General features: G+C 40.1%; 1 protein-coding gene across 2 annotated transcripts; it reads left to right on the top strand.

Annotated features, from left to right (window-relative positions):
* Positions 1–1,237: 1,237 nt before the first annotated feature.
* On the top strand, positions 1,238–26,143 carry LOC118385046 (lipase member H-like). 2 transcript variants are annotated; one of them, XR_008139051.1, is made up of 12 exons: positions 1,238–1,326; positions 3,172–3,235; positions 3,525–3,895; positions 4,008–4,116; positions 4,261–4,362; positions 4,462–4,551; positions 4,699–4,866; positions 5,223–5,312; positions 5,606–5,714; positions 5,828–6,001; positions 8,585–8,766; positions 24,164–24,294. XR_008139051.1 is itself a non-coding variant. In XM_035771848.2 (11 exons), exons 2-11 carry the CDS (start codon positions 3,178–3,180, stop codon positions 24,246–24,248), a joined length of 1,356 nt encoding a protein of 451 aa, XP_035627741.1. In that variant the 5' UTR covers positions 1,238–1,326; positions 3,172–3,177; the 3' UTR covers positions 24,249–26,143. The 2 variants fall into 2 exon arrangements, 1 of the variants encoding a protein (XP_035627741.1); XM_035771848.2 differs by lacking the exon at positions 8,585–8,766 and having other exon boundaries at positions 24,164–26,143.
* The last annotated feature ends 446 nt before the right edge of the window (positions 26,144–26,589 follow it).

Here is a 26,589-nt window from a genome sequence, read left to right as displayed (position 1 = left end):
TATGGAATCCTGACCTGTTCACCGGACGTGCTACCTGTCCCAGACCTATTATTTGACCATGCTGGTCATTTATGAACATTTGAACATCTTGGCCATGTTCTGTTATAATCTCGACCTGGCACAGCCAGAAGAGGACTGGCCACCCCCCATAGCCTGGTTCCTCTCTAGGTTTCTTCCTAGGTTTTGGCCTTTCTAGGGAGTTTTCCTAGCCAACGTGCTTCAACACCTGCATTGCTTGCTGTTTGGGGTTTTTGGCTGGGTTTCTGTACAGCACTTTGAGATATCAGCTGATGTACGAAGGGCTATATAAATACATTTGATTTGATTTGATTTTTGATTTGATGTGTCTCTAATGCTGTTAATAAAATATTAAACTTTTTGACAAGAGACAATTGTGTTTTTATGGCAAGTGAAATTGTCAAGGTCTCTTCTGATTGTTCTACCAGCAGGTTGCAGAGTTGATTATTGTTATTCTTTAATTATTTGTTACTTTTATTTCTTCTTTTTTTGGGGGGTATTTTTCTTAAAACTGCATTTTTGGTTAAGGGCTTGTGTTAGAGGAAATTATAGTTAAGATGATTAATTATGTATACATTATTGATTAGAACCATTTATTCTAATACTATTATGTTATGGTATGAAAAGTAAGAGTTATTGGTTAAGCTGTTACTGAAAATATAAGCAGAACGAATTAATTGTCTGTGTCTCTTGGGAAGGTTAAAGGGGGAGCGATGCTATGGCTTTTCATACAGATAAGAATGTTTTGGTTGGATTCCATTAGTGGAGAGAAGTATATCTTTTAGACAGGTTGGAATGTAGTTTTATGAGGGGAGTAAAACATCTCTAGGACTGAATACTACCTATTGTAAGGATGGGAGAGGGTGTGAAACTGATGACGTCATTTTATGTTCTCTTTCTTTAAAATGTAATGTTCTTTGTATTTTGGGTCAGTACTCATCAAGAATAAATGCTGAACTTGTTTTTAAGACTGGTCTCTTGCTAATTCATGCAAATGATAAACTTACAACTTATCATGAATTAGAAATTGGTTTTGGCAATAAAACATAAAGGAATTTAGAATTCCTCTATCAGCTTGTAAGTAAGCATTTCACTGTAAGGTCTACACTGTATTCAGCGAATGTGACAAGCAACCTGAGTAGGAATGTGCCAAATGATGTCCTTGGGCAGGGGGGTGTGGCCAGGCTAGAACAGTGGGGTCATCTCTTTTACTTTCTCTATTGAACACAGACACGCAGACATGAATAGAGGGCTCTGGAACTTGACACACTGAGCACAGGGAACCAGTGCTCCCAAGCTAACAACAAGGTAAGGCTTCCACAATGTCTCAATTCCTTTCTGCTTATCTCTCTCATACTCCCTATATTTCTCCCTGAATAAGGTTTTAAAGCTTCTTCAGCAGTATTATTATTATATAATAGAGTAGATTGTTGGCAGAGCAGACTACAGCATGTACACTATGGAGAATGGCATTACGGCAGGGTTTTTATTACTGTAAACATGTGAGGTCTAATAATGTAAATAAAACACGTTGTCTGTGAGCAACATGTACAGGCATTGTTCTTCTGATTGTGTGGATTACCTTTAACCTTTTTTTCCCATTCTAATTACTGAATATTAAAACCTACAATCTACCTGCAGTGAAGCCATTCAACATTCACATTGCATTCAGTCACCTAACCGGCTCCCGGTTGTGTGGATTATTAGCTTTGTGTTTTGACGACAATCCAGCTCAGTACATGATCACATCCAAAAAGTTTTGAACACAACTACAAGGATTAACCACAAGGTTTCACATTGACAGCCAAGCAGTGTCGTTGTCACAGGGTAGATCAACGGTGTTATTACTGCATTAGGTTTTGGTGGTCAGAAACAAATGTTTTCCTTTTACCAAATTCCTTTTGATCTATTTTATTATCTCTCTATCTCATTCTCTCTCTCTCACACATACACACACTTACTTTTATGCATGCTATAGGCTTACACATTTTTCCTAGGAATACATTTTTATTAAAAACTGTACTAAGACAAAGATTGGATCCCTTTCTCATACAAACAGGAATTGAAACTGCACGCGGGAGGGTGAGGCAACTTTGGAAGTTACTGTCCTTTGAGTTCCAAAGAATGCAATGATATTGTGCTTCTATCTGTGCTACTAATTAGGAAGGTGTCTGTGCTGTCTTAGTGGCGAGCACCAATATCACTAATGCAATATGATATCATTATTGTTTGAGCAAGCATATCAAGATATTGTTTTATCCTTGCTGTTAACCTACACTTTTATGTAAAAGAGCATACATGACTGTTCCGGCCAGCTGTCACAAACCCTCTCACAGGCTCTCAGTTTAGCATACTTAACTTCCTGCTGATGGCTTCCCATTGTATTCAAACTGACTGGGAAGGTTAGGACCCCAGAACACTCATACCTGACCCAATGGGCAATCAGCAAGCAGTTGTCTGAATTTCACAAGCCTTTGAAGTGAAGCCCACACAGTCCACATAATGTCATTCAAACCAATGTGATATGACATTGGTTAGAAGAAATGCAGCTGATACTTGCCATATCAGTGCCCATCAGTAATGCCTATCACTGTTCGAGTTGAATGCAGGATCAGTCAGGAAGAATGTCTTCCTATCTCCTCATTCATTTTATTGTAACAACGAAGAAAGCCACACACATGGGATCACACACTGCAGAATCAGGATTAGAAAACTACCTAGTAGATTACCTAGTGCTGATCTGTCATTACATTTACATGACCAGAGTGCTGCTTCAGTATCAACCTATGTCCATGAGCTGTTCTGATGACAGAGTGACTCTCCAGTGACAATTGAGGGATACTTTTCAATTGCAATCAAAAATAGCTCACTAGCTTTAGAGAACTTACACTTTTCGAAATCGTCCCTCTTTTGCCTGCTCTACAAGTTCACACATGCCCTGATTGATGCGGTGAAGCAAATGCAGCGCCACGGCATGCCCAGTAGTACACAAATTCACCATAATCACATAATCACAAATGTAAGCGAGAGGGACAGAGATATCCAGCTCAGTCAACTGGTCTCATCATGTTAATGTACAATCAAATAGTGTTATTTTACAATAGTTGGAGAAAAAGGTTCACCCTGTTTTATGACATTTTGTAACCATTGCAGACCTGAATGATGATCTTTTGGTGGTTCCTGGCACTGCTGCTGGGATCTGTTGAAATATATAGAGGTATGGTGACCTAACACACACACGCATGCACACACACACATACATACATACACACTTGATTAAGTGCACTTTAACTGTGCAACACATAGGGTGGGGACATCAAATAATACCCCCCCCAACGCCCCCCCAGCTATTGGCAGACCATTTGGGAACTTTAAATCATCACATAAATAGGCTGTGTAAGCAGTCACTTAAAGGAAAGGCTGCTTATGTTACTTCCCAATCAGCAATGATGGTGATTTCTTCTTTCTGACTCTCTCTCTTTCCCCTTCACTAACCCTGTCTCTAGCCCATGAATGTGATGTGTTCACTTATCTGGACCTTTATCACGCTATCATTGGAACCAGTCTGTATGTGAAGCTGTTGCTGTACACCAGAGCTAATCTGACCTGTGGTCAGGAGCTGTCCCACCATAACCTGTCAGCCCAGCCCCAGTTCAACCTCACCAAGCCCACCACTTTTGTCGTTCATGGCTTCCGTCCTACGGGCGCTCCGCCCAACTGGTTGAATAACATCATAGAGCAGCTGTTGGCCCGCGGAGACATGAATGTCCTGGTGGTGGACTGGAACCGCGGAGCTGCCAATATCAACTACCTGAAAGTTGTGACCTACTCACGAGATACAGCGGACAACCTCACTGCCTTCATCCGAAACATGCAGGTTATTAAGAATGAGTGCTGAAGTCTGAATACCTAACATATTTGATGAGGGCCAAATGTATTACTTTGTACTAACAGTGTAGTATCTCCTTTGCCTGTTTTGTCTGTGTCAGGAGAATGGTGCCTCTCTTAGTTCCATCCATATGATTGGGCTCAGTCTAGGAGCTCACATCACAGGCTTTGTTGGAGCCAAGTTTAATGGCAAAATTGGGAGGATCACAGGTTAGAATAGATTTTCTTCTTTGTTGTTTTTATTATGGATACAAACTTTAGAAGTCTTTTAAAACCTTGAATACACTATAAGTTTGCAAAGAGTGATAAAATTAAGATCCTACATCTGTACTGATCTGATATTGACCTGATCAGCTGTCGATCCAGCCGGGCCTCAGTTCAACGGGAAACCCCCTGAGGATCGTCTGGACCCTACAGATGCACAGTTTGTAGACGTTGTGCACACAGACATGGACGGTATGTGCCTCTGCTTGCCTGTTTGGTTTAATACAATGGGAATCATGTAGTCATGTAATGTGTTTCCTCTTCTGTCACGTGTTCATTGTGCATTACCAGCATTTGGTTTCAGGAAGCCTTTGGGCCACATTGATTTCTATGCTAACGGTGGAGCCGACCAGCCTGGCTGTCCACTGACCATCTTATCAGGTAAGTCGCTTAGTAAGAGACCGTCCTTCGAATGATACATTAGATATGAATTCAACATGTGTATCACATAGTTTATTCCTGTAATGGTAAATACATTACTGATGTCCTCTAAATCCATCCTCAGTTCTCCCCTTCCTACTCTCCCAGGGTCTGGATATTTTAAGTGTGACCACCAGAGATCAGTGCTCCTCTATCTGGGTTCCCTGAACCGGACCTGTAACATCAGAGCTTTCCCCTGCACCTCCTATACTGACTTCCTGGACGGACTTTGCATGGATTGTGATCAATTCAAACCTGCCGGGTGCCCTGTATTTGGTGGGCCCTCTAACTCCCCTTAGATTCATGAGTTTCATCTCATTAAAAGCTTTTTTTAATCACATAAAGATGTGATAGTTTACCTACTCGCCAAAATCAAGGCCTTAATTAAGCTAATGTACTGTACGTTACTGAATCGCACATAGGCTGCACTTACACATGCATCCCAATTCTGATATATTGTTTTCACACTAGTTGCTATTTTGACCAATCACATCAGATCTTTTCACATCAGATATTTTTCAGAGATGCCTGTCCAATCGCAACCATAGTTCTTCAATGTGAAACGCAATCTGTTTTGGAAGGCAGTGTCCCTTCACGTATACATAACATGGCTGTTTTATCTGTTGTTTCAGGTTATGACATCATAGAGTGGAAGGAGTCTCTGGTTCCTCTGCAGCAAACCAAGGCTTTCTTCACCACCAATAAACAGACACCATACTGCAGTAAGAGGATAATCATCAGCTTGCACACACGTTTGACCTCTAAAGAGAGACTTGCCGGGAATACTGTTGTACATAATGGCCAGTCATTTTTCTGTGACGGTCTTCCTGGTCTAGCTTTGCGTGCCTGGCTTATTTGAAATGATCAGGCAAACGTACAGTATAGCAACACTAACAAGAGCTCTGTCAAAGTTGTTAAAATATGTTATTACGCCTATTCAATGAATGGAAACATACAGAGTCTGTAACTAGGTCATTGGTCAGAGTATTTACTTTTTTACCACTCTCTCTCTCAGAGACGAGCTATTGGGTGGACATTGTAACATGGAACCGTGATACTCGCTGGGGCTACATCACCATAAAACTACACAATGGTAGTGAGGTGACAGAGGCAACAATAAACCAGTAAGTAACTATTTACTCACTGTATCATTACCAAAACAACATATACTGTACATACAGTATAGAAAGACACTCTGGGGAATCTCATTAACATCTCATATGCTCTCCTTCTTCAGTAAAGCATCCAGTTTTAAGAAGTACTCAGAGACCCGATTACTGGCCCAGTTTGAAAAAGACCTTCAGAAAGTCCACAAGATCTCAATCAAATTCTCCAGGGTGAATGCATTTAAACCCAAGTACAAACTACGGGTGCTCCGCATCCGTCTCACACACCTGGAGCGCAAAGACAGGTCAGTGTTCCGTCACATCCTCTTTCCTCTAAAGCTTCTATCACGTGTCACCTACAGTGCCTTGCGAAAGTATTCGGCCCCCTTGAACTTTGCGACCTTTTGCCACATTTCAGGCTTCAAACATAAAGATATGAAACTGTATTTTTTTGTGAAGAATCAACAACAAGTGGGACACAATCATGAAGTGGAACAACATTTATTGGATATTTAAAACTTTTTTAACAAATCAAAAACTGAAAAATTGGGCGTGCAAAATTATTCAGCCCCTTTACTTTTAGTGCAGCAGAAGTTCAGTGAGGATCTCTGAAGGATCCAGTGTTGACCTAAATGACTAATGATGATAAATACAATCCACCTGTGTGTAATCAAGTCTCTGTATAAATGCACCTGCACTGTGATAGTCTCAGAGGTCCGTTAAAAGCGCAGAGAGCATCATGAAGAACAAGGAACACACGAGGCAGGTCCAATATACTGTTGTGAAGAAGTTTCAAGCCGGATTTGGATACAAAAAGATTTCCCAAGCTTTAAACATCCCAAGGAGCACTGTGCAAGCGATAATATTGAAATGGAAGGAGTATCAGACCACTGCAAATCTACCAAGACCTGGCCGTCCCTCTAAACTTTCAGCTCATACAAGGAGAAGACTGATCAGAGATGCAGCCAAGAGGCCCGTGATCACTCTGGATGAACTGCAGAGATCTACAGCTGAGGTGGGAGACTCTGTCCATAGGACAACAATCAGTCGTATATTGAACAAATCTGGCCTTTATGGAAGAGTGGCAAGAAGAAAGCCATTTCTTAAAGATATCCATAAAAAGTGTTGTTTAAAGTTTGCCACAGGCCACCTGGGAGACACACCAAACATGTGGAAGAAGGTGCTCTGGTCAGATGAAACAAAAATTGAACTTTTTGGCAACAATGCAAAACGCTATGTTTGGCGTAAAAGCAACACAGGGCATCACCCTGAACACACCATCCCCACTGTCAAACATGGTGGTGGCAGCATCATGGTTTGGGCCTGCTTTTCTTCAGCAGGAACAGGGAAGATGGTTAAAATTGATGGGAAGATGGATGGAGCCAAATACAGGACCATTCTGGAAGAAAACCTGATGGAGTCTGCAAAAGACCTGAGACTGGGACGGAGATTTGTCTTCCAACAAGACAATGATCCATAACATAAAGCAAAATCTACAATGGAATGGTTCAAAATAAACATATCCAGGTGTTAGAATGGCCAAGTCAAAGTCCAGACCTGAATCCAATCGAGAATCTGTGGAAAGAACTGAAAACTCACAAATGCTCTCCATCCAACCTCACTGAGCTCGAGCTGTTTTGTAAAGAGGAATGGGGAAAAAAATTCAGTCTCTCGATGTGCAAAACTGACATAGACATACCCCAAGCGACTTACAGCTGTAATCGCAGCAAAAGGTGGCGCTACAAAGTATTAACTTAAGGGGGCTGGAATAATTTTGCACGCCCAATTTTTCAGTTTTTGATTTGTTAAAAAGTTTGAAATATCCAATAAATGTCGTTCCACTTCATGATTGTGTCCCACTTGTTGTTGATTCTTCACAAAAAAATACAGTTTTATATCTTTATGTTTGAAGCCTGAAATGTGGCAAAAGGTCGCAAAGTTCAAGGGGGTCGAATACTTTCGCAAGGCACTGTATTTTCTACGTGGAACCTTTTCTTTTACTTTTCCCTTTCATGTTGTTGGAAAATGTTGATAGCAATTATAATTTGATTCAAATTCGAAATGTTAAATAAACCTTGTGTGAAGTAAAATGTGAATCCTGCCGATGCAAGGGATCTTTTGGGGTTGAGTGAAGAGTAAAAGTCTGCTTGTTGCAACAGGAAATTATACTTAGATAATGACATCCTGTGTATCTGCAGTTTGAGGTATACTGTAGAAATGTTATATGTTCCATTTGAAAAGCAGCGTATGTTGAAAAAGGAGCAAGGTTTTATACCCAGAGAGATATCATATGCACACTTAGAGACACACATAAGTCATTGTATACAGTAAGTGCGCCCATCCAAAATTGGTCCATTTCGAGTTCTGTGCTGTTGAGGATTTCTGAAAATGGTGCTGTACTTATGGTATGTGTTAATCCATTTGGTATGATAAGTTACAAATTTGCACAATGTACAATATGTTACAAATTGGCTAAACGTATGAGATGTTACGAATTCCAATTTGTTGTGGCTAACGTTAGCGAAGTGGTTAGGGGGCTAACGCTAACATTAGCTAGCCCTAGATGTTAGGGTTAACCTGTCTAGGACTGGGGTTCCGCTAGCGGATGTATCTTCATCAGAATGTACTCCCAGGAATCACAGTTCCACAATAAATGCATGTTATGTTCGACAATGTCCATGATTTATGTCCATTTAAGTCCAATAGCTTCTTTTGTTGGGGCGTTTGGTATACAAATCCAAAAGCGATCTGGTTTAGTCGGACGAAACGTTCAAAAGTTATATTACAGTTCGAAGAAACTTGTCAAACTAAGTATAGAATCAATCTTTAGGATGTTTTTATCATAAAAGTTCAATAATGTTCCAACCGGAGAATTCCATTGTCTGTAGAAAAGCCAGAGCAGGTCGCTCTCATGTGAAAGTGCGTGACGAGGCTGCAGGCAGACCCCTTCGTCAAACAGCTCCCATCCGGCCCCCTTCACATGAGAAGCCTGAAACAATGTTCTAAAGACGGATGACATCTAGTGGAAGCCTTAGGAAGTGCAAAATAACCCATATTCCACTGTGTAGAGGTGAGTTCAAAAACGACCTCAGATTTCCCACTTCCTGTTTGGATTTTTGCTCAGGTTTTTGCCTGCCATATGAGTTCTGTTATACTAACAGACATCATTCAAACAGTTTTAGAAACTTCAGAGTGTTTTCTATAAATTAATAATAATATGCATATATTAGCATCTGGGACTGAGTAGGAGGCAGTTCACTCTGGGCACGCTATTCATCCAAAAGTGAAAATGCTGCCCCCTATCCCAAAGAAGTTTTAAGAGAAGCCTTGTCTGTCCTATATCTGAGCGATACAAGAAAGATCAGGAAACATGTTTTGTTATGTTCATGTATATAACTCCTTATTTGTCACTAAACAATCTAAGCCCTGTTAGCCAATACAAATGCATCGAATAACAGATTCACTACATGGAACAACAGATAGTCCTTACTGCTATTAGCCCATACAAACACATTGAATAACAGATAGTCCTTACTGCTATTAGCCCATTCAAACACATTGAATAACAGATAGTCCTTACTGCTATTAGCCCATACAATCACATTGAATAACAGATAGTCCTTACTGCTATTAGCCCATACAAACACATTGAATAACAGATAGTCCTTACTGCTATTAGCCCATACAATCACATTGAATAACAGATAGTCCTTACTGCTATTAGCCCATACAAACACATTGAATAACAGATAGTCCTTACTGCTATTAGCCCATACAAACACATTGAATAACAGATAGTCCTTACTGCTATTAGCCCATACAAACACATTGAATAACAGATAGTCCTTACTGCTATTAGCCCATACAAACACATGTAATAACAGATAGTCCTTACTGCTATTAGCCCATACAAACACATTGAATAACAGATAATCCTTACTGCTATTAGCCCATACAAACACATGTAATAACAGATAGTCCTTACTGCTATTAGCCCATACAAATGCATTGAATAACAAATAGTCCTTACTGCTATTAGCCCATACAAACACATGTAATAACAGATAGTCCTTACTGCTATTAGCCGATACAAACACATGTAATAACAGATAGTCCTTACTGCTATTAGCCCATACAAACACATTGAATAACAGATAGTCCTTACTGCTATTAGCCCATACAAACACATTGAATAACAGATAGTCCTTACTGCTATTAGCCCATACAAACACATGTAATAACAGATAGTCCTTACTGCTATTAGCCCATACAAACACATGTAATAACAGATAGTCCTTACTGCTATTAGCCCATACAAACACATTGAATAACAGATAGTCCTTACTGCTATTAGCCCATACAAACACATTGAATAACAGATAGTCCTTACTGCTATTAGCCCATACAAGCACATTGAATAACAGATTCACTACATTGAACAACAGATAGTCCTTACTGCTATTAGCCCATACAAACACATTGAATAACAGATAGTCCTTACTGCTATTAGCCCATACAAGCACATTGAACAACAGATAGTCCTTACTGCTATTAGCCCATACAAACACATTGAATAACAGATTCACTACATGGAACAACAGGTAGTCCTTACTGCTGTTAGCCCATACAAACACATTGAATAACAGATAGTCCTTACTGCTATTAGCCCAAACAAACACATTGAATAACAGATAGTCCTTACTGCTATTAGCCCAAACAATCACCTTGAATAACAGATAGTCCTTACTGCTATTAGCCCATACAAACACATTGAATAACAGATTCACTACATGGAACAACAGATAGTCCTTACTGCTATTAGCCCATACAAACACATTGAACAACAGGTAGTCCTTACTGCTATTAGCCCATACAAACACATTGAATAACAGATTCACTACATGGAACAACAGGTAGTCCTTACTGCTGTTAGCCCATACAAACACATTGAATAACAGATAGTCCTTACTGCTATTAGCCCAAACAAACACATTGAATAACAGATAGTCCTTACTGCTATTAGCCCATACAAGCACATTGAATAACAGATAGTCCTTACTGCTATTAGCCCATACAAGCACATTGAACAACAGGTAGTCCTTACTGCTATTAGCCCATACAAACACATTGAATAACAGATAGTCCTTACTGCTATTAGCCCATACAAACACATGTAATAACAGATAGTCCTTACTGCTATTAGCCCATACAAACACATTGAATAACAGATAATCCTTACTGCTATTAGCCCATACAAACACATGTAATAACATATAGTCCTTACTGCTATTAGCCCATACAAACACATTGAATAACAGATAGTCCTTACTGCTATTAGCCCATACAAACACATGTAATAACAGATAGTCCTTACTGCTATTAGCCCATACAAACACATGTAATAACAGATAGTCCTTACTGCTGTTAGCCCATACAAACACATTGAATAACAGATAGTCCTTACTGCTATTAGCCCATACAAACACATTGAATAACAGATAGTCCTTACTGCTATTAGCCCATACAAACACATGTAATAACAGATAGTCCTTACTGCAATTAGCCCATACAAACACATTGAACATCAGATAGTCCTTACTGCTATTAGCCCATACAAACACATTGAACAACAGATAGGCCTTACTGCTATTAGCCCATACAAACACATTGAATAACAGATAGTCCTTACTGCTATTAGCCCATACAAACACATTGAATAACATATAGTCCTTACTGCTATTAGCCCATACAATCACATTGAATAACAGATAGTCCTTACTGCTATTAGCCCATACAAACACATTGAATAACAGATAGTCCTTACTGCTATTAGCCCATACAAGCACATTGAATAACAGATAGTCCTTACTGCTATTAGCCCATACAAGCACATTGAACAACAGGTAGTCCTTACTGCTATTAGCCCATACAAACACATTGAATAACAGATTCACTACATTGAACAACAGGTAGTCCTTACTGCTGTTAGCCCATACAAACACATTGAATAACAGATAGTCCTTACTGCTATTAGCCCAAACAAACACATTGAATAACATATAGTCCTTACTGCTATTAGCCCATACAATCACATTGAATAACAGATAGTCCTTACTGCTATTAGCCCATACAAACACATTGAATAACAGATAGTCCTTACTGCTATTAGCCCATACAATCACATTGAATAACAGATAGTCCTTACTGCTATTAGCCCATACAAACACATGTAATAACAGATAGTCCTTACTGCTATTAGCCCATACAAACACATTGAATAACAGATAATCCTTACTGCTATTAGCCCATACAAACACATGTAATAACAGATAGTCCTTACTGCTATTAGCCCATACAAACGCATTGAATAACAGATAGTCCTTACTGCTATTAGCCCATACAAACACATGTAATAACAGATAGTCCTTACTGCTATTAGCCCATACAAACACATGTAATAACAGATAGTCCTTACTGCTATTAGCCCATACAAACACATTGAATAACAGATAGTCCTTACTGCTGTTAGCCCATACAAACACATTGAATAACAGATAGTCCTTACTGCTATTAGCCCATACAAACACATGTAATAACAGATAGTCCTTACTGCAATTAGCCCATACAAACACATTGAACATCAGATAGTCCTTACTGCTATTAGCCCATACAAACACATTGAACAACAGATAGGCCTTACTGCTATTAGCCCATACAAACACATTGAATAACAGATAGTCCTTACTGCTATTAGCCCATACAAACACATGTAATAACAGATAGTCCTTACTGCTATTAGCCCATACAAACACATTGAACAACAGATAGTCCTTACTGCTATTAGCCCATACAAACACATTGAACAACAGATAGGCCTTACTGCTATTAGCCCATACAAACACATTGAACAACAGATAGTCCTTACTGCTATTAGCCCATACAAACACATTGAACAACAGATAGGCCTTACTGCTATTAGCCCATACAAACACATTGAATAACAGATAGTCCTTACTGCTATTAGCCCATACAAACACATTGAACAACAGATAGTCCTTACTGCTATTAGCCCATACAAACACATTGAACAACAGATAGGCCTTACTGCTATTAGCCCATACAAACACATTGAATAACAGATAGTCCTTACTGCTATTAGCCCATACAAACACATTGAATAACAGATAGTCATTACTGCTATTAGCCCATACAAACACATTGAATAACAGATTCACTACATTGAACAACAGATAGTCCTTACTGCTATTAGCCCATACAAACACATTGAATAACAGATAGTCCTTACTGCTATTAGCCCATACAAACACATTGAATAACAGATAGTCCTTACTGCTATTAGCCCATACAAACACATTGAATAACAGATAGTCCTTACTGCTATTAGCCCATACAAACACATTGAACAACAGATAGGCCTTACTGCTATTAGCCCATACAATCACATTGAATAACAGATAGTCCTTACTGCTATTAGCCCATACAAACACATTGAACAACAGATAGTCCTTACTGCTATTAGCCCATACAAACACGTTGAATAACAGATTCACTACATGGAACAACAGATAGTCCTTACTGCTATTAGCCCATACAAACACATTGAACAACAGATAGTCCTTACTGCTATTAGCCCATACAAACACATTGAATAACAGATAGTACTTACTGCTATTAGCCCATACAAACACATTGAATAACAGATAGTCCTTACTGCTATTAGCCCATACAAACACATTGAACAACAGATAGGCCTTACTGCTATTAGCCCATACAATAACATTGAATAACAGATAGTCCTTACTGCTATTAGCCCATACAAACACATTGAATAACAGATTCACTACATGGAACAACAGATAGTCCTTACTGCTATTAGCCCATACAAACACATTGAACAACAGATAGTCCTTACTGCTATTAGCCCATACAAACACATTGAACAACAGATAGTCCTTACTGCTATTAGCCCATACAAACACATTGAATAACAGATAGTCCTTACTGCTATTAGCCCATACAAACACATTGAATAACAGATAGTCCTTACTGCTATTAGCCCATACAAACACATGGAATAACAGATAGTCCTTACTGCTATTAGCCCATACAAACACATTGAATAACAGATTCACTACATGGAACAACAGATAGTCCTTACTGCTATTAGCCCATACAAACACATTGAATAACAGATTCACTACATTGAACAACAGATAGTCCTTACTGCTATTAGCCCATACAAACACATTGAATAACAGATAGTCCTTACTGCTATTAGCCCATACAAACACATTGAATAACAGATAGTCCTTACTGCTATTAGCCCATACAAACATATTGAACAACAGATAGTCCTTACTGCTATTAGCCCATACAAACACATTGAATAACAGATAGTCCTTACTGCTATTAGCCCATACAAACACATTGAATAACAGATAGTCCTTACTGCTATTAGCCCATACAAACACATTGAATAACAGATAGTCCTTACTGCTATTAGCCCATACAAACACATTGAATAACAGATAGTCCTTACTGCTATTAGCCCATACAAACACATTGAACAAAATATTCACTACATGGAACAACAGATAGTCCCACCCCAAAAATGGTGTGTCTATCCTATATCTGAGAGATAAGAAAAATACATGTTAAAAATATAAAAAAATCTAACTAAACAGTCTCCACACAGTGCCTTTGGAAAGTATTCAGACCCCTTGACTTTTTCCACATTTTGTTACGTTACAGCCTTATTATAAAATGTATTAAATTGTTTTTTCCCCCTCATCAATCTACACACAATACCACGTACTGACAAATCAAAAACAGGTTTTTAGAAATGTTTGCTAATTTATTAGCAAAAAGTATCAGACTCAGTACTTTGTTGAAGCTTCTCTGTAGATCCTCTCAAGCTCTGTCAGGTTGGATTGGGAGCATTGCTGCACGGCTATTTTCAGGTCTCTCCAGAGATGATCGATCACGTTCAAGTCCAGGCTCTGGCTGGGCCACTCAAAGACGTTCAGAGACTAGTCCCAAAGCCACTCCTGCGTTGTCTTGGCTGTGTGCTTAGGGTTGATGTCCGGTTGGAAGGTGAACCCCAGGCTGAGGTCTTGAGTGCTCTGGAGCAAGTTTTCATTAAGGATCTCTCTGTATTTTGCTCGGTTCATCTTTGCCTCGATCCTGTCTAGTCCCTGCCACTGAAAAAACATCCCCACAGCATGATGTTGCCACCACCATGCTTCACTGTAGGGATGGTGCCAGGTTTCCTCCAGAAGTGATGCTTGGCATTTAGGCCAAAGAGTTCAATCTTGATTTCATCAGATCAGATAATCTTGTTTCTCATGGCCAAGAGTGTGCAAAGCTGTCATCAAGGCAAAGGGTGGGTACTTTGAAGAATCTCAGATATAAAATATATGTTGATTTGTTTAGCACTTTTTTGGTTACATGATTCCATGCGTTATTTGATAGTTTTGATGTCTTCAGGATTATTCTACAATATAGAAAACAGTCAAAATAAAGAAAAATCTAGAATGAGTAGGTGTGTCCAAACGCTTGACTGGTACTGTATATACTGTATAAATAAATATATATATTTTTTTCATTGTTGGACATAAAAGACTGTAAAAGCACCAGGAAATCAGCTCCAATTTATTTTAATTTTGTTACATTTACATTTTTACATTTAAGTCATTTAGCAGACGCTCTTATCCAGAGCGACTTACAAATTGGTGCATACACCTTATGACAACCAGTGGAACAGCCACTTGCATCTAAATCTTGTTGGGGGGGAGAAGGATTACCTACCCTTACTTACCCTATCCTAGGTATTCCTTGAAGAGGTGGGGTTTCAGGTGTCTCCGGAAGGTGGTGATTGACTCCGCTGTCCTGGCGTCGTGAGGGAGTTTGTTCCACCATTGGGGCCAGAGCAGCGAACAGTTTTGACTGGGCTGAGCGGGAACTGTACTTCCTCAGTGGTAGGGAGGCGAGCAGGCCAGAGGTGGATGAACGCAGTGCCCTTGTTTGGGTGTAGGGCCTGATCAGAGCCTGGAGGTACTGAGGTGCCGTTCCCCTCACAGCTCCGTAGGCGAGCACCATGGTCTTGTAGCGGATGCGAGCTTCAACTGGAAGCCAGTGGAGAGAGCGGAGGAGCGGGGTGACGTGAGAGAACTTGGGAAGGTTGAACACCAGACGGGCTGCGGCGTTCTGGATGAGTTGTAGGGGTTTAATGGCACAGGCAGGGAGCCCAGCCAACAGCGAGTTGCAGTAATCCAGACGGAGATGACAAGTGCCTGGATTAGGACCTGCGCCGCTTCCTGTGTGAGGCAGGGTCGTACTCTGCGGATGTTGTAGAGCATGAACCTACAGGAACGGGACACCGCCTTGATGTTAGTTGAGAACGTCAGGGTGTTGTCCAGGATCACGCCAAGGTTCTTAGCGCTCTGGGAGGAGGACACAATGGAGTTGTCAACCGTGATGGCGAGATCATGGAACGGGCAGTCCTTCCCGGGAGGAAGAGGAGCTCCGTCTTGCTGAGGTTCAGCTTGAGGTGGTGATCCGTCATCCACACTGATATGTCTGCCAGACATGCAGAGATGCGATTCGCCACCTGGTCATCAGAAGGGGGGATTAATTGTGTGTCGTCTGCATAGCAATGATAGGAGAGACCATGTGAGGTTATGACAGAGCCAAGTGACTTGGTGTATAGCGAGAATAAGAGAGGGCCTAGAACAGAGCCCTGGGGGACCCCAGTGGTGAGAGCGCGTGGTGAGGAGACCTGTCAGGTAGGGGACGCAATCCAAGCGTGGGCCGCACGCTTGGACCGCACGCTTGTTCATCTGTTCCTAAGTATTCCGATGCATAATAGAAAGGCCCGTGATCGTATACAAGTATGCAAGTTTTGAAATGATTGTTTACGTCAAATTATATTATAACTGTTTGAGCTTCTTGCAGTCAATTTGTAGTCTACAAATGATTTGTAATTATGTTCCAGCCCCCAGACCATCTGCTCAAGAAAAGAAATTGGCCTGTTTTAATTAAATGTTTTACCTTTATTTAACTAGGCAAGTCAGTTAGGCTACCCTGCCGCCCCTGTGGCTGAATCTAGTTTATGATCCCTGACATACATGATCCCAAAATGGTGTCAGTTTGTCACAATATATGTAATAGGTTTCCTTTGTGCTTTTTGAATCTCTAACAGAGATGTGACATTTGGTGGTGCATTACATGCATTCTGGCAGGAGTGAGGTAAGTCCTATCGATGATCTTAAATGGCATTATTTGAGGTTTTAGGTTGTAGGGCAGGTATGAACATTTTCACATCTCTGTGACCAATTGTTCTCAATTTCTTTCTTTAGATCTGTTTCCCATTTTTCCCTTATAGGTTCTGAACCATGAGGTAGAGTTTTAATCAACCCTTAATATAACTTCAATCAACTTCTTTGTTGCAGCAGCTTCTTTCAGTATTTTTTCTGTGCCAGAGGCCTTAGGTGTATCCAGATTCTGTAGAAGCGATTAAATACGATTTCAGAGTTGTAAGGACTTGAAGAAATTGGACTTGGATAATACAACTCTTTTATTTTATTGATTGAATGGCAGTGGAGATTTTTTTTAAATCACGATGCCACTTTGGAACCAGAACTTAAATGTGTTGTCATTAAACACTGGATGTAAGGTGGGGTTATTCCAAATAGAGGTGCCTGGTTATATTGGTTCTTTCCACTTCATGAATTTATGTACATTTTCACAAATACGAATGGTATTGAGAATCAAATCAAACTTTATTTGTCACATGTGCCGAAAACAACAGGTTACCATGAAAATCTTACTTACAAGCCCTTAACCAACAAAACAGTTCAAGAAAGAGTTAAGAAAATATTCACCAAATAAACTAAAGTAAAAAATTATAAAAAGTAACACAATAAAATAACAATAATGAGGCTATATACCAGGGGTACCGGTACTGAATCAATGTGCGGGGGTACAGGTTAGTCTAGGTAATTGGTATAAGTAGGTAAGGGTAAAGTCACTATGCATACAGTTGAAGTCGAAAGTTTACATACACCTTACATTTAAACTCAGTTTTTCACAATTCCTCACATTTAATCCTAGTAAAAATTCCCTGCCTTAGGTCAGTTAGGATCACCACTTTATTTTAAGAATGTGAAAAGTCAGAATAATAGTAGAGAGAATTATTTATTTCAGCTTTTATTTATTTTATTACATTCCCAGTGGGTCAGAAGTTAACATAGACTTAATTAGTATTTGGTAGCTTGGGTTAACTTGGGTCAAACGTTTTGGGTAGCCGTCCACAAGCTTCCCACAATAAGTTGGGTGAATTTTGGCCCATTCCTCCCGACAGAGCTGGTGTAAATGAATCAGGTTTGTAGGCCTCCTTGCTCACACACACTTTTTCAGTTCTGCCCACAAATCGTATATAGGAATGAGGTCAGGGCTTTGTGATGGCCACTCCAATGCCTTGACTTTATTGTCCTTAAGCCATTTTGCCACAACTTCGGAAGTATGCTTGGGGTCATTGTCCATTTGGAAGACCCATTTGCGTCCAAGCTTTAACTTATTGACTGATGTCTTGAGATGTTTCTTCAATATATCCACACAATTTTCCCTCTTCATGATGCCATCTACTTTGTGAAGTGCACCAGTCCCTCCTGCAGCAAAGCACCCCCACAACATGATGTTGCCACCCCCATGCTTCACGGTTGGGATGGTTTTCTTCGGCTTGCAAGCCTCCCCCTTTTTCCTCCAAACATAACGATGGTCATTATGGCCAAAGAGTTCTATTTTTGTTTTATCAAACCAGAGGACATTTCTCCAAAAAGTACGATCTTTGTTCCCATGTGCAGTTGCAAACCGTAGTCTTTTTTATTGCGGATTTGGAGCAGTGGCTTCTTCCTTGCTGAGCAGCCTTTCAGGCTATGTCAATATAGGACTCGTTTTACTGTGGATATAGATACTTTTGTACCTGTTTCCTCCAGGTCCTTTGCTGTAGTTCTGGGATTGATTTTCACTTACGCACCAAAGTACATTCATCTCTAGGAGACAGAACACGTCTCTTTCCTAAGCGGTATGACGGCTGCGTTGTCCCATGGTATTTATACTTGCGTACCATTGTTTGTACAGATGAACGTGGTAGCTTCAGGAATTTGAAAATTGCTCCCAAGGACGAACCAGACTTGTGGAGGTCTACAAAAAGAAATTCTGAAGTCTTGGCTGATTTCTTTGGATTTTCCCATGATGTCAAGCAAAGAGGCACTGAGTTTGAAGGTGGGCCTTGAAATACATCCACAGGTACACCTCCAATTGACTTAAATTATGCCAATTAGCCTATCAGCAGCTTTTAAAGCCATGACATCATTTTCTGGAATTTTCCAAGCTGTTTAAAGGCACAGTCAACTGAGTGTATGTAAACTTCTGACCCACTGGAATTGTGATACAGAGAATTATAAGTGAAATAATCTGTCTGTAAACAATTGTTGGAAAGATTACTTGTGTCATGCACAAAGTAGATGTCCTAACCGACTTGCCAAAACTATAGTTTGTTAACAAGAAATTTGTGGAGTGATTGAAAAACGAGTTTCAATGACTGAAACCTAAGTGTATGTAAACTTCCAACTTCAACTGTAGATAATAAACAAAGAGTAGTAACAGTGTCAAAACAAATGTGGGGAAGGGGTCAATATAAATAGTCTGGGTGGCCATTTTATTAATTGTTCAAGAGTCTTATTGATTGTTGGATTGTCTGTTGTTTTCATCAACGCCATGGACCCGAAGTAGTAAGTATATTTTAGATCATACAGTATTACATTTGTGGCTTCGATACTCTTCCACTCACAAGGATAGTCTGCTGTCCTTTGAACACAATAATACATCTTCATATGAGGTATTCCAAAACCTTCAGCTGTGTAGGGTAAGTTTAAAACTGTCAACTTGACTCTTGAGGTTTTCCATTCCAAATAAAGTTGGAGAGCAGACCATTTATTCTATTTAAAAGTTGGATGCAATTGAAACTGACAAGGCCTGGAAAAAATTAATCAACCTTGGTAATATATTCATTTAGATTATGTTGACCCTACCTAACATAGAAATAGGGAGAGATCTCCATCGCTGAACATCAGATTCAAACCTATTAAAGGAGAGTAATTGATTTTATATGCCTCCTCCAGATCGCATGGTATAAGTACACCCAGGTGTTGCATATGTGTGTTTGTCTATTTCCACTTAAATGTACTTTCTAAGCAGAAATATATATTATTTCAGTTTTCTCCCAGTTCACTTTGAATCCTGATACAGCACCATAGGTGTCTAAAAGAAAAAATAAAGTAAAATGTCAGCTGTAATCTGCATACAATGATATTACATGTTGATCTCCACCAATCTCTATGCCCCAGATTGAGCCATGATTTCTAATGATTGATGCTAGGGGTTCTGTGGCTAGAGAAAATAAATAACTTGACAAAGGTCTTCCCTGTCTTTTCCCTCTTGATAACTTAAATGATTCAGAGATCTGTCCATTTGTTTGTAAAGACACTTATAGAAATTTGTACAATAGTTCAATCCACTAAATATAAACCGGACAAATTGATACTGGGTGGAAGGCTCTGCATTACTTTATTTTTAAGTAGAGGGATTGTAGCCAAACATAGTGACTTGGGAAGTTAATTTTTTTCTAGTGCTACTGTGAGCGTGAGTAACATTGGCTTTAATCATTTGTGACCAAAATGTCTAGAACATTCCACTGGGAATTCATCATTACCAGGAGATTTCCCAATTCATGGATTATTGATGGCCTCCAATTGTTCACACAGGGTAATGTTTCTATCCATATACATTTTCTCTGGTGCACTTATAATTGGTAAAACAGCCTTAAGGAAATTGTCTATATCCTCCTTTGAGCTTTTGTTTTTCAGATTGATACCGTTTGTGATAGAATGTTTTTAAGACCGAGTTCATTTTAGAAGGATCCATTGTCATACTACCATCTTTGGTTTGAATGTTATACAGTAGATGGGATGTTCCTCTTCCTTCTTTCTCTCTCTTATTGAATTTGATGGCAGCAATCTCTGCAGATTGGGTGCTTATTGTGTTATATTCAAGCTTCAAAGTGTTCCAACTGTTGAATGGTTTCAACATTTCTATCTAAATTGTGTTCGTGTCGTGGATTTTCTGTTCAATTACTCTATATGGGGTCTTCTTTTTCTCATGTTAAGAGTTAGACATGATACACCCTCTTGCTTTAACAGATTCCCAGACAATAGTTGGGCATACTTCATTGTATAAATGTTTTTCCAAAAACATCTTTCTGTGTTGAGTAACATTTTGTTAAATCGCTATGTTTTTGCATTTGAGCTTAAACATAAAGGTCAAAGGACTATGGTCTGTAATTATTCTAGGAAAATGCACTATATATATATATATGCACCAAGCTATATATATATATATATATATATATATAAAAGTATGTGGACACCCCTTCAAATTACTGGATTCGGCTATTTCAGCCACACCCGTTGCTGACAGCTGTATTTAAGCCAGCACACCTCCATGCAATCTCCATAGACAAACATTGGCAGTAGACTGGCCCGTACTGAAGAGCTCAGTGGCTTTCAACGTGGGACCATCATAGGATGCCACCTTTTCTGCCCTGCTAGAACTGCCCTGGTGAACTGTAAGTGCTGTTATTGTGAAATGGAAACGTCTAGCAGCAACAACGGCTCAGCCGCAAAGTGGTAGGCCACACAAGGTCACAGAAGGGGACCACTGAGTGCTGAAGCACGTAGCGTGCAAAAATAATCTATCCTCGGTTGCAGCAGAACTACAGAGGTCCAATCTGCCTCTGAAAGCAACTTAAGCACAAGAACTGTTCGACGGGAAGCTTCATTGTTTTCCATGGCCGAGCAATAGTACACAAGCCTAAGATCACCATGCGCAATGCTGAGCGTCAGCTGGAGTGGTGTAAAGCTCGCCGCCATTGGACAAATCATGCTTCACCATCTGGAAATCCAACGGACGAATCTGGGTTTGGCGGATGCCAGGAGAACACTACCTGCCTGAATGCATAGTGCTAACTGTAAAGTTTGGTGGTGGAGGAATAATAGTCTGGGGCTTTTTTTAATGGTTCGGGCTAGGCTCTTTAATGCTTTAGCATACAATGCCATTCTAGACAATTCTGTGCTTCCAACATTGTGGCAACAGTTTGGGGAAGGCCCTTCCCTGTTTCAGTGTGACAATGCCCCTGTGCACAAAGCGACCTCCATACAGAAGTGGTTTATCCAGATCGGTGTGGAAGAACTTGACTGGCCTGGAAAGGGCCCTGACCTCAACCCCATCATACACCTTTGGGAGGAATTGGAATGCCTACTGTGAGCCAGGCCTAATCGCACAACATCAGTGCCCGACCTCACTAATGCTATTGTGGCTGAATCGAAAAAGTACCCGCAACAATGTTCCAACATCTAGTCGAAAGCCTTCCCAGAAGAGTGGAGGCTGTTATAGCAGCAAAAGGTCAAAACATATTGATACAACAGTAGCTAAGATGGGGAGAAGTAAATCTCTGCTCTACCTTCGTAACAGCACTATCAACAACGCAGGTCCTACAGGCCCTGGTTTTGTCGCACCTGGACTACTGTTCAGTCGTGTGGTCAGGTGCCACAAAAAAGGACAGGAAAGTTGAAATTGGCTCAAAACAGGGCAGCATGGCTGGCCCTTGGATGTAGAGAGATTGACTTCATCACTACTTGTTTTTATGAGAGGTATTGACATGTTGAATGCACCGAGCTGTTTGAACTGCTCGTGCGCAGCTTGGACACCCATGCATACACCACAAGACATGCCACAAGAGGTCTCTTCACAGTCCCCAAGTCAGGAACAGACTATGGGAGGCACACAGTACTACATAGAGGCATGGAACTCTATTCCGCATCAAGTAACTGATGCAAGCAGTAAAATTAGATTAAATAAAACAGATTAAAATACACATTATGGAACAGCGGGGACTATGAAGCAACACAAACATAGGCACAGACACATGCATACACACACGATAACACGCGCACTATACACATGCATACACACACACACACACGATAACACGCGCACTATACACATGCATACACATGGATTTTGTACTGTAGATATGTGGAAGTGGTGGAGTACGGCCCTGAGGGCACACAGTGTGTTGTGAAATCTGTGAATGTATTGTTATGTTTTTTAAATAGTATGAACTGACTTAATTTTGCCGGACCCCAGGAAGAGTAGCTGCTGCTTTGGCAGGGGATCCATAATAAATACAACTCCATATTAATGCCCATGATTTTGGAATGAGATGTTCGAAGAGCAAGTGTCCACATACTTCTGGTAATGTAGTGTATTACACATTCAGAAACACAGTCAATACAATAAAACAATGCCTAAAGGGATGTAGTTAAAGGCGCCAGAAGCATTATGTAATGTCAAATAAATATTGCATTTGTCATGTACATGTGATTAAATGTGACCACATGGACTTCTTAATCCTGTTGTGAAACTTTTAATAAACTTGTTTTATTATTTCCAAACCTGTTTCCATTAAATTAAAGAGTCAGACAAGTGCATGTATTTTACTCAGGACTTTTGTTCTAGTTATAGTTGATTGAGGATTTTATAATAATAATAAATTATATTAATAATAAGATGTAATTTGTATTGGGGCGGCAGTGTAGCCTAGTGGTTAGAGCGTTGGACTAGTAACCGGAAGGTTGCAAGTTCAAATCCATGAGCTGACAAGGTACAAATCTGTCGCTCTGCCCCAGTTAACCCACTGTTCCTAACCCGTCATTAAGAATTTGTGCTTAACTGACTTGCCTAGTAAAATAGTGCTTTTAATTACAGCAAGAATCTCAAAGACCCTCTTAAAACAACAAAACAAAACATTTCAGTTAGCCTATTGACAGTTCTGGCTGGAGGCGTTAAGAGTCCTGGTTTCTAGAAAAGGTTCCACACCCAGCTGTCAAAAGTAAGGCATTAGTAGGAGTCTGTATAGTATCTCAATCTAGTCCTAGCCAGGCAAGGAGAGGTTGGTACTTAATGTTTACGGTAGAAGCCCTACTCACAAGAGGGTGAGGTAGCATGGGTATTTGACTCTGAGGATCCCTCGCTATTTGATAAGGCCCTTGGCACCGAGGCTTAGTCCAGACCCAAGCTGTGACCAGTCTGTTGTCAAGGCAAAGAAGCCTTTTACGGGCCGCTTGGGATCAGGGACAAGGAATAACTGACTGCTGTGAGATAGGCAGGTCCGGGTTGAGACCGATTCACGAGAGGAGAGATATAGTAGCTTTAACAATATGTGAAGTCACTGTTTCCTCTGTGCATTTTGCATAACATTTTCACCTCTCATCTTACTTCTCGTACCCTTTTACTAAATCATCCATGTCACCCTCTCTCACACACAGGCCTCTCTGCCGCTATGACATTCTCGTGGAGGACAACAGAGAGGTGACCTTCAGATCCATCCCCTGTGAGGAGTCCAACTTCTGAGACAATAACAGATACACAGTATGATGTAGAGAGTCAGCAGTGGCCATTTGATGACTCTCTGGGTAAATGGAGTGAGGCAGTTGACCCAGGTAGCCTACATGCTACTCACCCTCTGGTCCGTCTATTCAGTGGCATAAGTCTAGTATGAGTCCAGAGCATTGTAAATGTGTGTAAGTGTGATGATTTTAATGAATGATATATTGTATTCATTTATGATTTTTTTTAAAGTAGTATGATGAATGTGTCTGTATCACTGAGACCACTGTGTGGTATAATGTCTGTGGGAAACCACTACTAAATACATATTTTATTAATGTAAATACATATGACATTTTTGGGAATGAGAGCCACGTCAATGGGTCATTACACGAAAAGAGCGCATTTTGTATCCCTTTGATATCTTAATCAACCCCTCTATGGAAAGAGGAGACTCTCTCGAACACGATTGTGTTCTCCGTTTTGCTCTACGACCCCCACAAGTTTCTTGGGACTCGTCTGTCAGTCAATATCAGTTGTTTTGCTCTAGGACCTCACAAGACTTGTCTGAATGTCCCACGGTACCTGTTTAAAAAAAAGATTGGAAGTATATATGGAGACTGTTTAGTGCCAAAAATAAGGGTAAATACGTTCCCTGCTCTTTCTTATATCTCTCAGATATCCTTAGTATGACCTTAAAACAATTCCATATAGTTTAGTAGAACACCCCCCTTTAGACAGGACTTGGACTGTTTAGTGCCAAAAATAAGGGGTTTATTGTACATATTTTATTTTAAACATCACGTGGAGAATTCAATACAGATTTTTTATATGAATAACAACTTGCTAAAGTGCCAATATTAAGCATTTTGACATGTCACTCTGTGCCTCCTCTGTGTCCCTCCATGCACCTCTGTGTCCCTGTGCCTCCTCTGTGTCCCTCCATGCACCTCTGTGTCCCTCTGTGTCCCTCTGTGCCTCCTCTGTGTCCCTCCATGCACCTCTGTGTCCCTCTGTGTCCCTCTGTGTCCCTCTGTGCCTCCTCTGTGTCCCTCCATGCACCTCTGTGTCCCTCTGTGTCCTTCTGTGCCTCCTCTGTGTCCCTCCATGCACCTCTGTGTCCCTCTGTGTCCCTCTGTGTCCCTCTGTGCCTCCTCTGTGTCCCTCCATGCACCTCTGTGTCCCTCTGTGTCCCTCTGTGCCTCCTCTGTGACTTCCAGGAAGAGTTTCCACCCTCATTGTAAAGCCCCAACCCTGTTATGGTCAACCCTGTTATGGTCAACCCTGTTATGGTTAACCCTGTTACTTAATTTGACACTTAAAGTTAGGTGAAATCAAACGTTTTTTTGACCAAGTTACATCAAATTGGTGGAATGACCCCAATGCAATTGAACACTTTAAACCACTTGACTTAAAGAACATGCTTGTTTTTTGTTTTTATTTTATAAAAAATGTCCCATAATAAGCTGATATAAAATGTTTTTGTAGAAGATGCTCATTAGTTTTATTTTGTTACATACGTTACATCAACTTTTCTCAAATAGACAACAAAGATTGTTCACTATATTTAAAAAATATTCACTATAGTTTTTCTGTTGTTTCATACATGATTGATACTACACAGCAAATTCCTGTCTGGATTTCATTGATACTTCATTTTGAGAGAACATTCTAAGAGACAGATTACCACTTGTTCTGGCATTGTTGGTGATGCCATGCTGTTTGAGCCTGCCTGCTCATTCAGACTTCTTGCTGCTCATTTAGGCTTCTTCATCTGTGCCACGTCCATCTGGGACACAGACATGAGACCCAGAGGTAACATCAAGTAGACACAAGAGCAAGCTAGCACTGCACCATGATATGAAATCAATCTGACTTGTAATAAACTGAAATTTGTCTTAAAGGCCCAGTACAGTCAAAATTCTGTTTTGTTTGTGTTTTGTATCATATTGCACAACAGCTGATTAGTGTTATTCCCTGATAGTTGCTGGTTGAAAATACAATCTACAGAGGACCTTCTAATCAGCAGGTTTTCATGGGTGGGAGTTTCAACTTACCTGGTGACATCACCAGGTGGTGACATCACCAGGTGGTAAATTGGTTAATAAACTAATAACAATGAGAGTTCAGATTCCCCCCTCCCCACTCAGACCACTCCCATACATTCCTAGCTAAATTATTGATATTTTTGAAAATGTAATGGAAAACTATTATAGTAAGGTACTTAATTGTTACCCAGAAATTATTTAATATTGATATAAAAACAACTGCATTGGGCCTGTAAGTCAGGAAAAGTTAATGTCATAAAATTGATCACTAATACAATGTGGAGGTACACCCCTAATCTCTGTTAGGTACATATTTG

Source organism: Oncorhynchus keta, chromosome 6, assembly GCF_023373465.1.
Source record: "Oncorhynchus keta strain PuntledgeMale-10-30-2019 chromosome 6, Oket_V2, whole genome shotgun sequence".
NCBI classification, from domain to species: domain Eukaryota; kingdom Metazoa; phylum Chordata; class Actinopteri; order Salmoniformes; family Salmonidae; genus Oncorhynchus; species Oncorhynchus keta.
The sequence above is the reverse complement of the archived record's forward strand: the minus strand, read 5'-3'. Positions and strand labels throughout refer to the sequence as shown.

Excerpts from the sequence above, each read along its gene's own strand:
- LOC118385046 (XM_035771848.2), top strand. The coding sequence starts at position 3,178 with ATGATGATCTTTTGGTGGTTCCTGGCACTGCTGCTGGGATCTGTTGAA. Across the intron at positions 3,236-3,524 it reads ATCTGTTGAAATATATAGAG|CCCATGAATGTGATGTGTTC; the intron begins GTATGGTGACCT and ends CCCTGTCTCTAG. Across the intron at positions 5,313-5,605 it reads TAAACAGACACCATACTGCA|AGACGAGCTATTGGGTGGAC; the intron begins GTAAGAGGATAA and ends TCTCTCTCTCAG.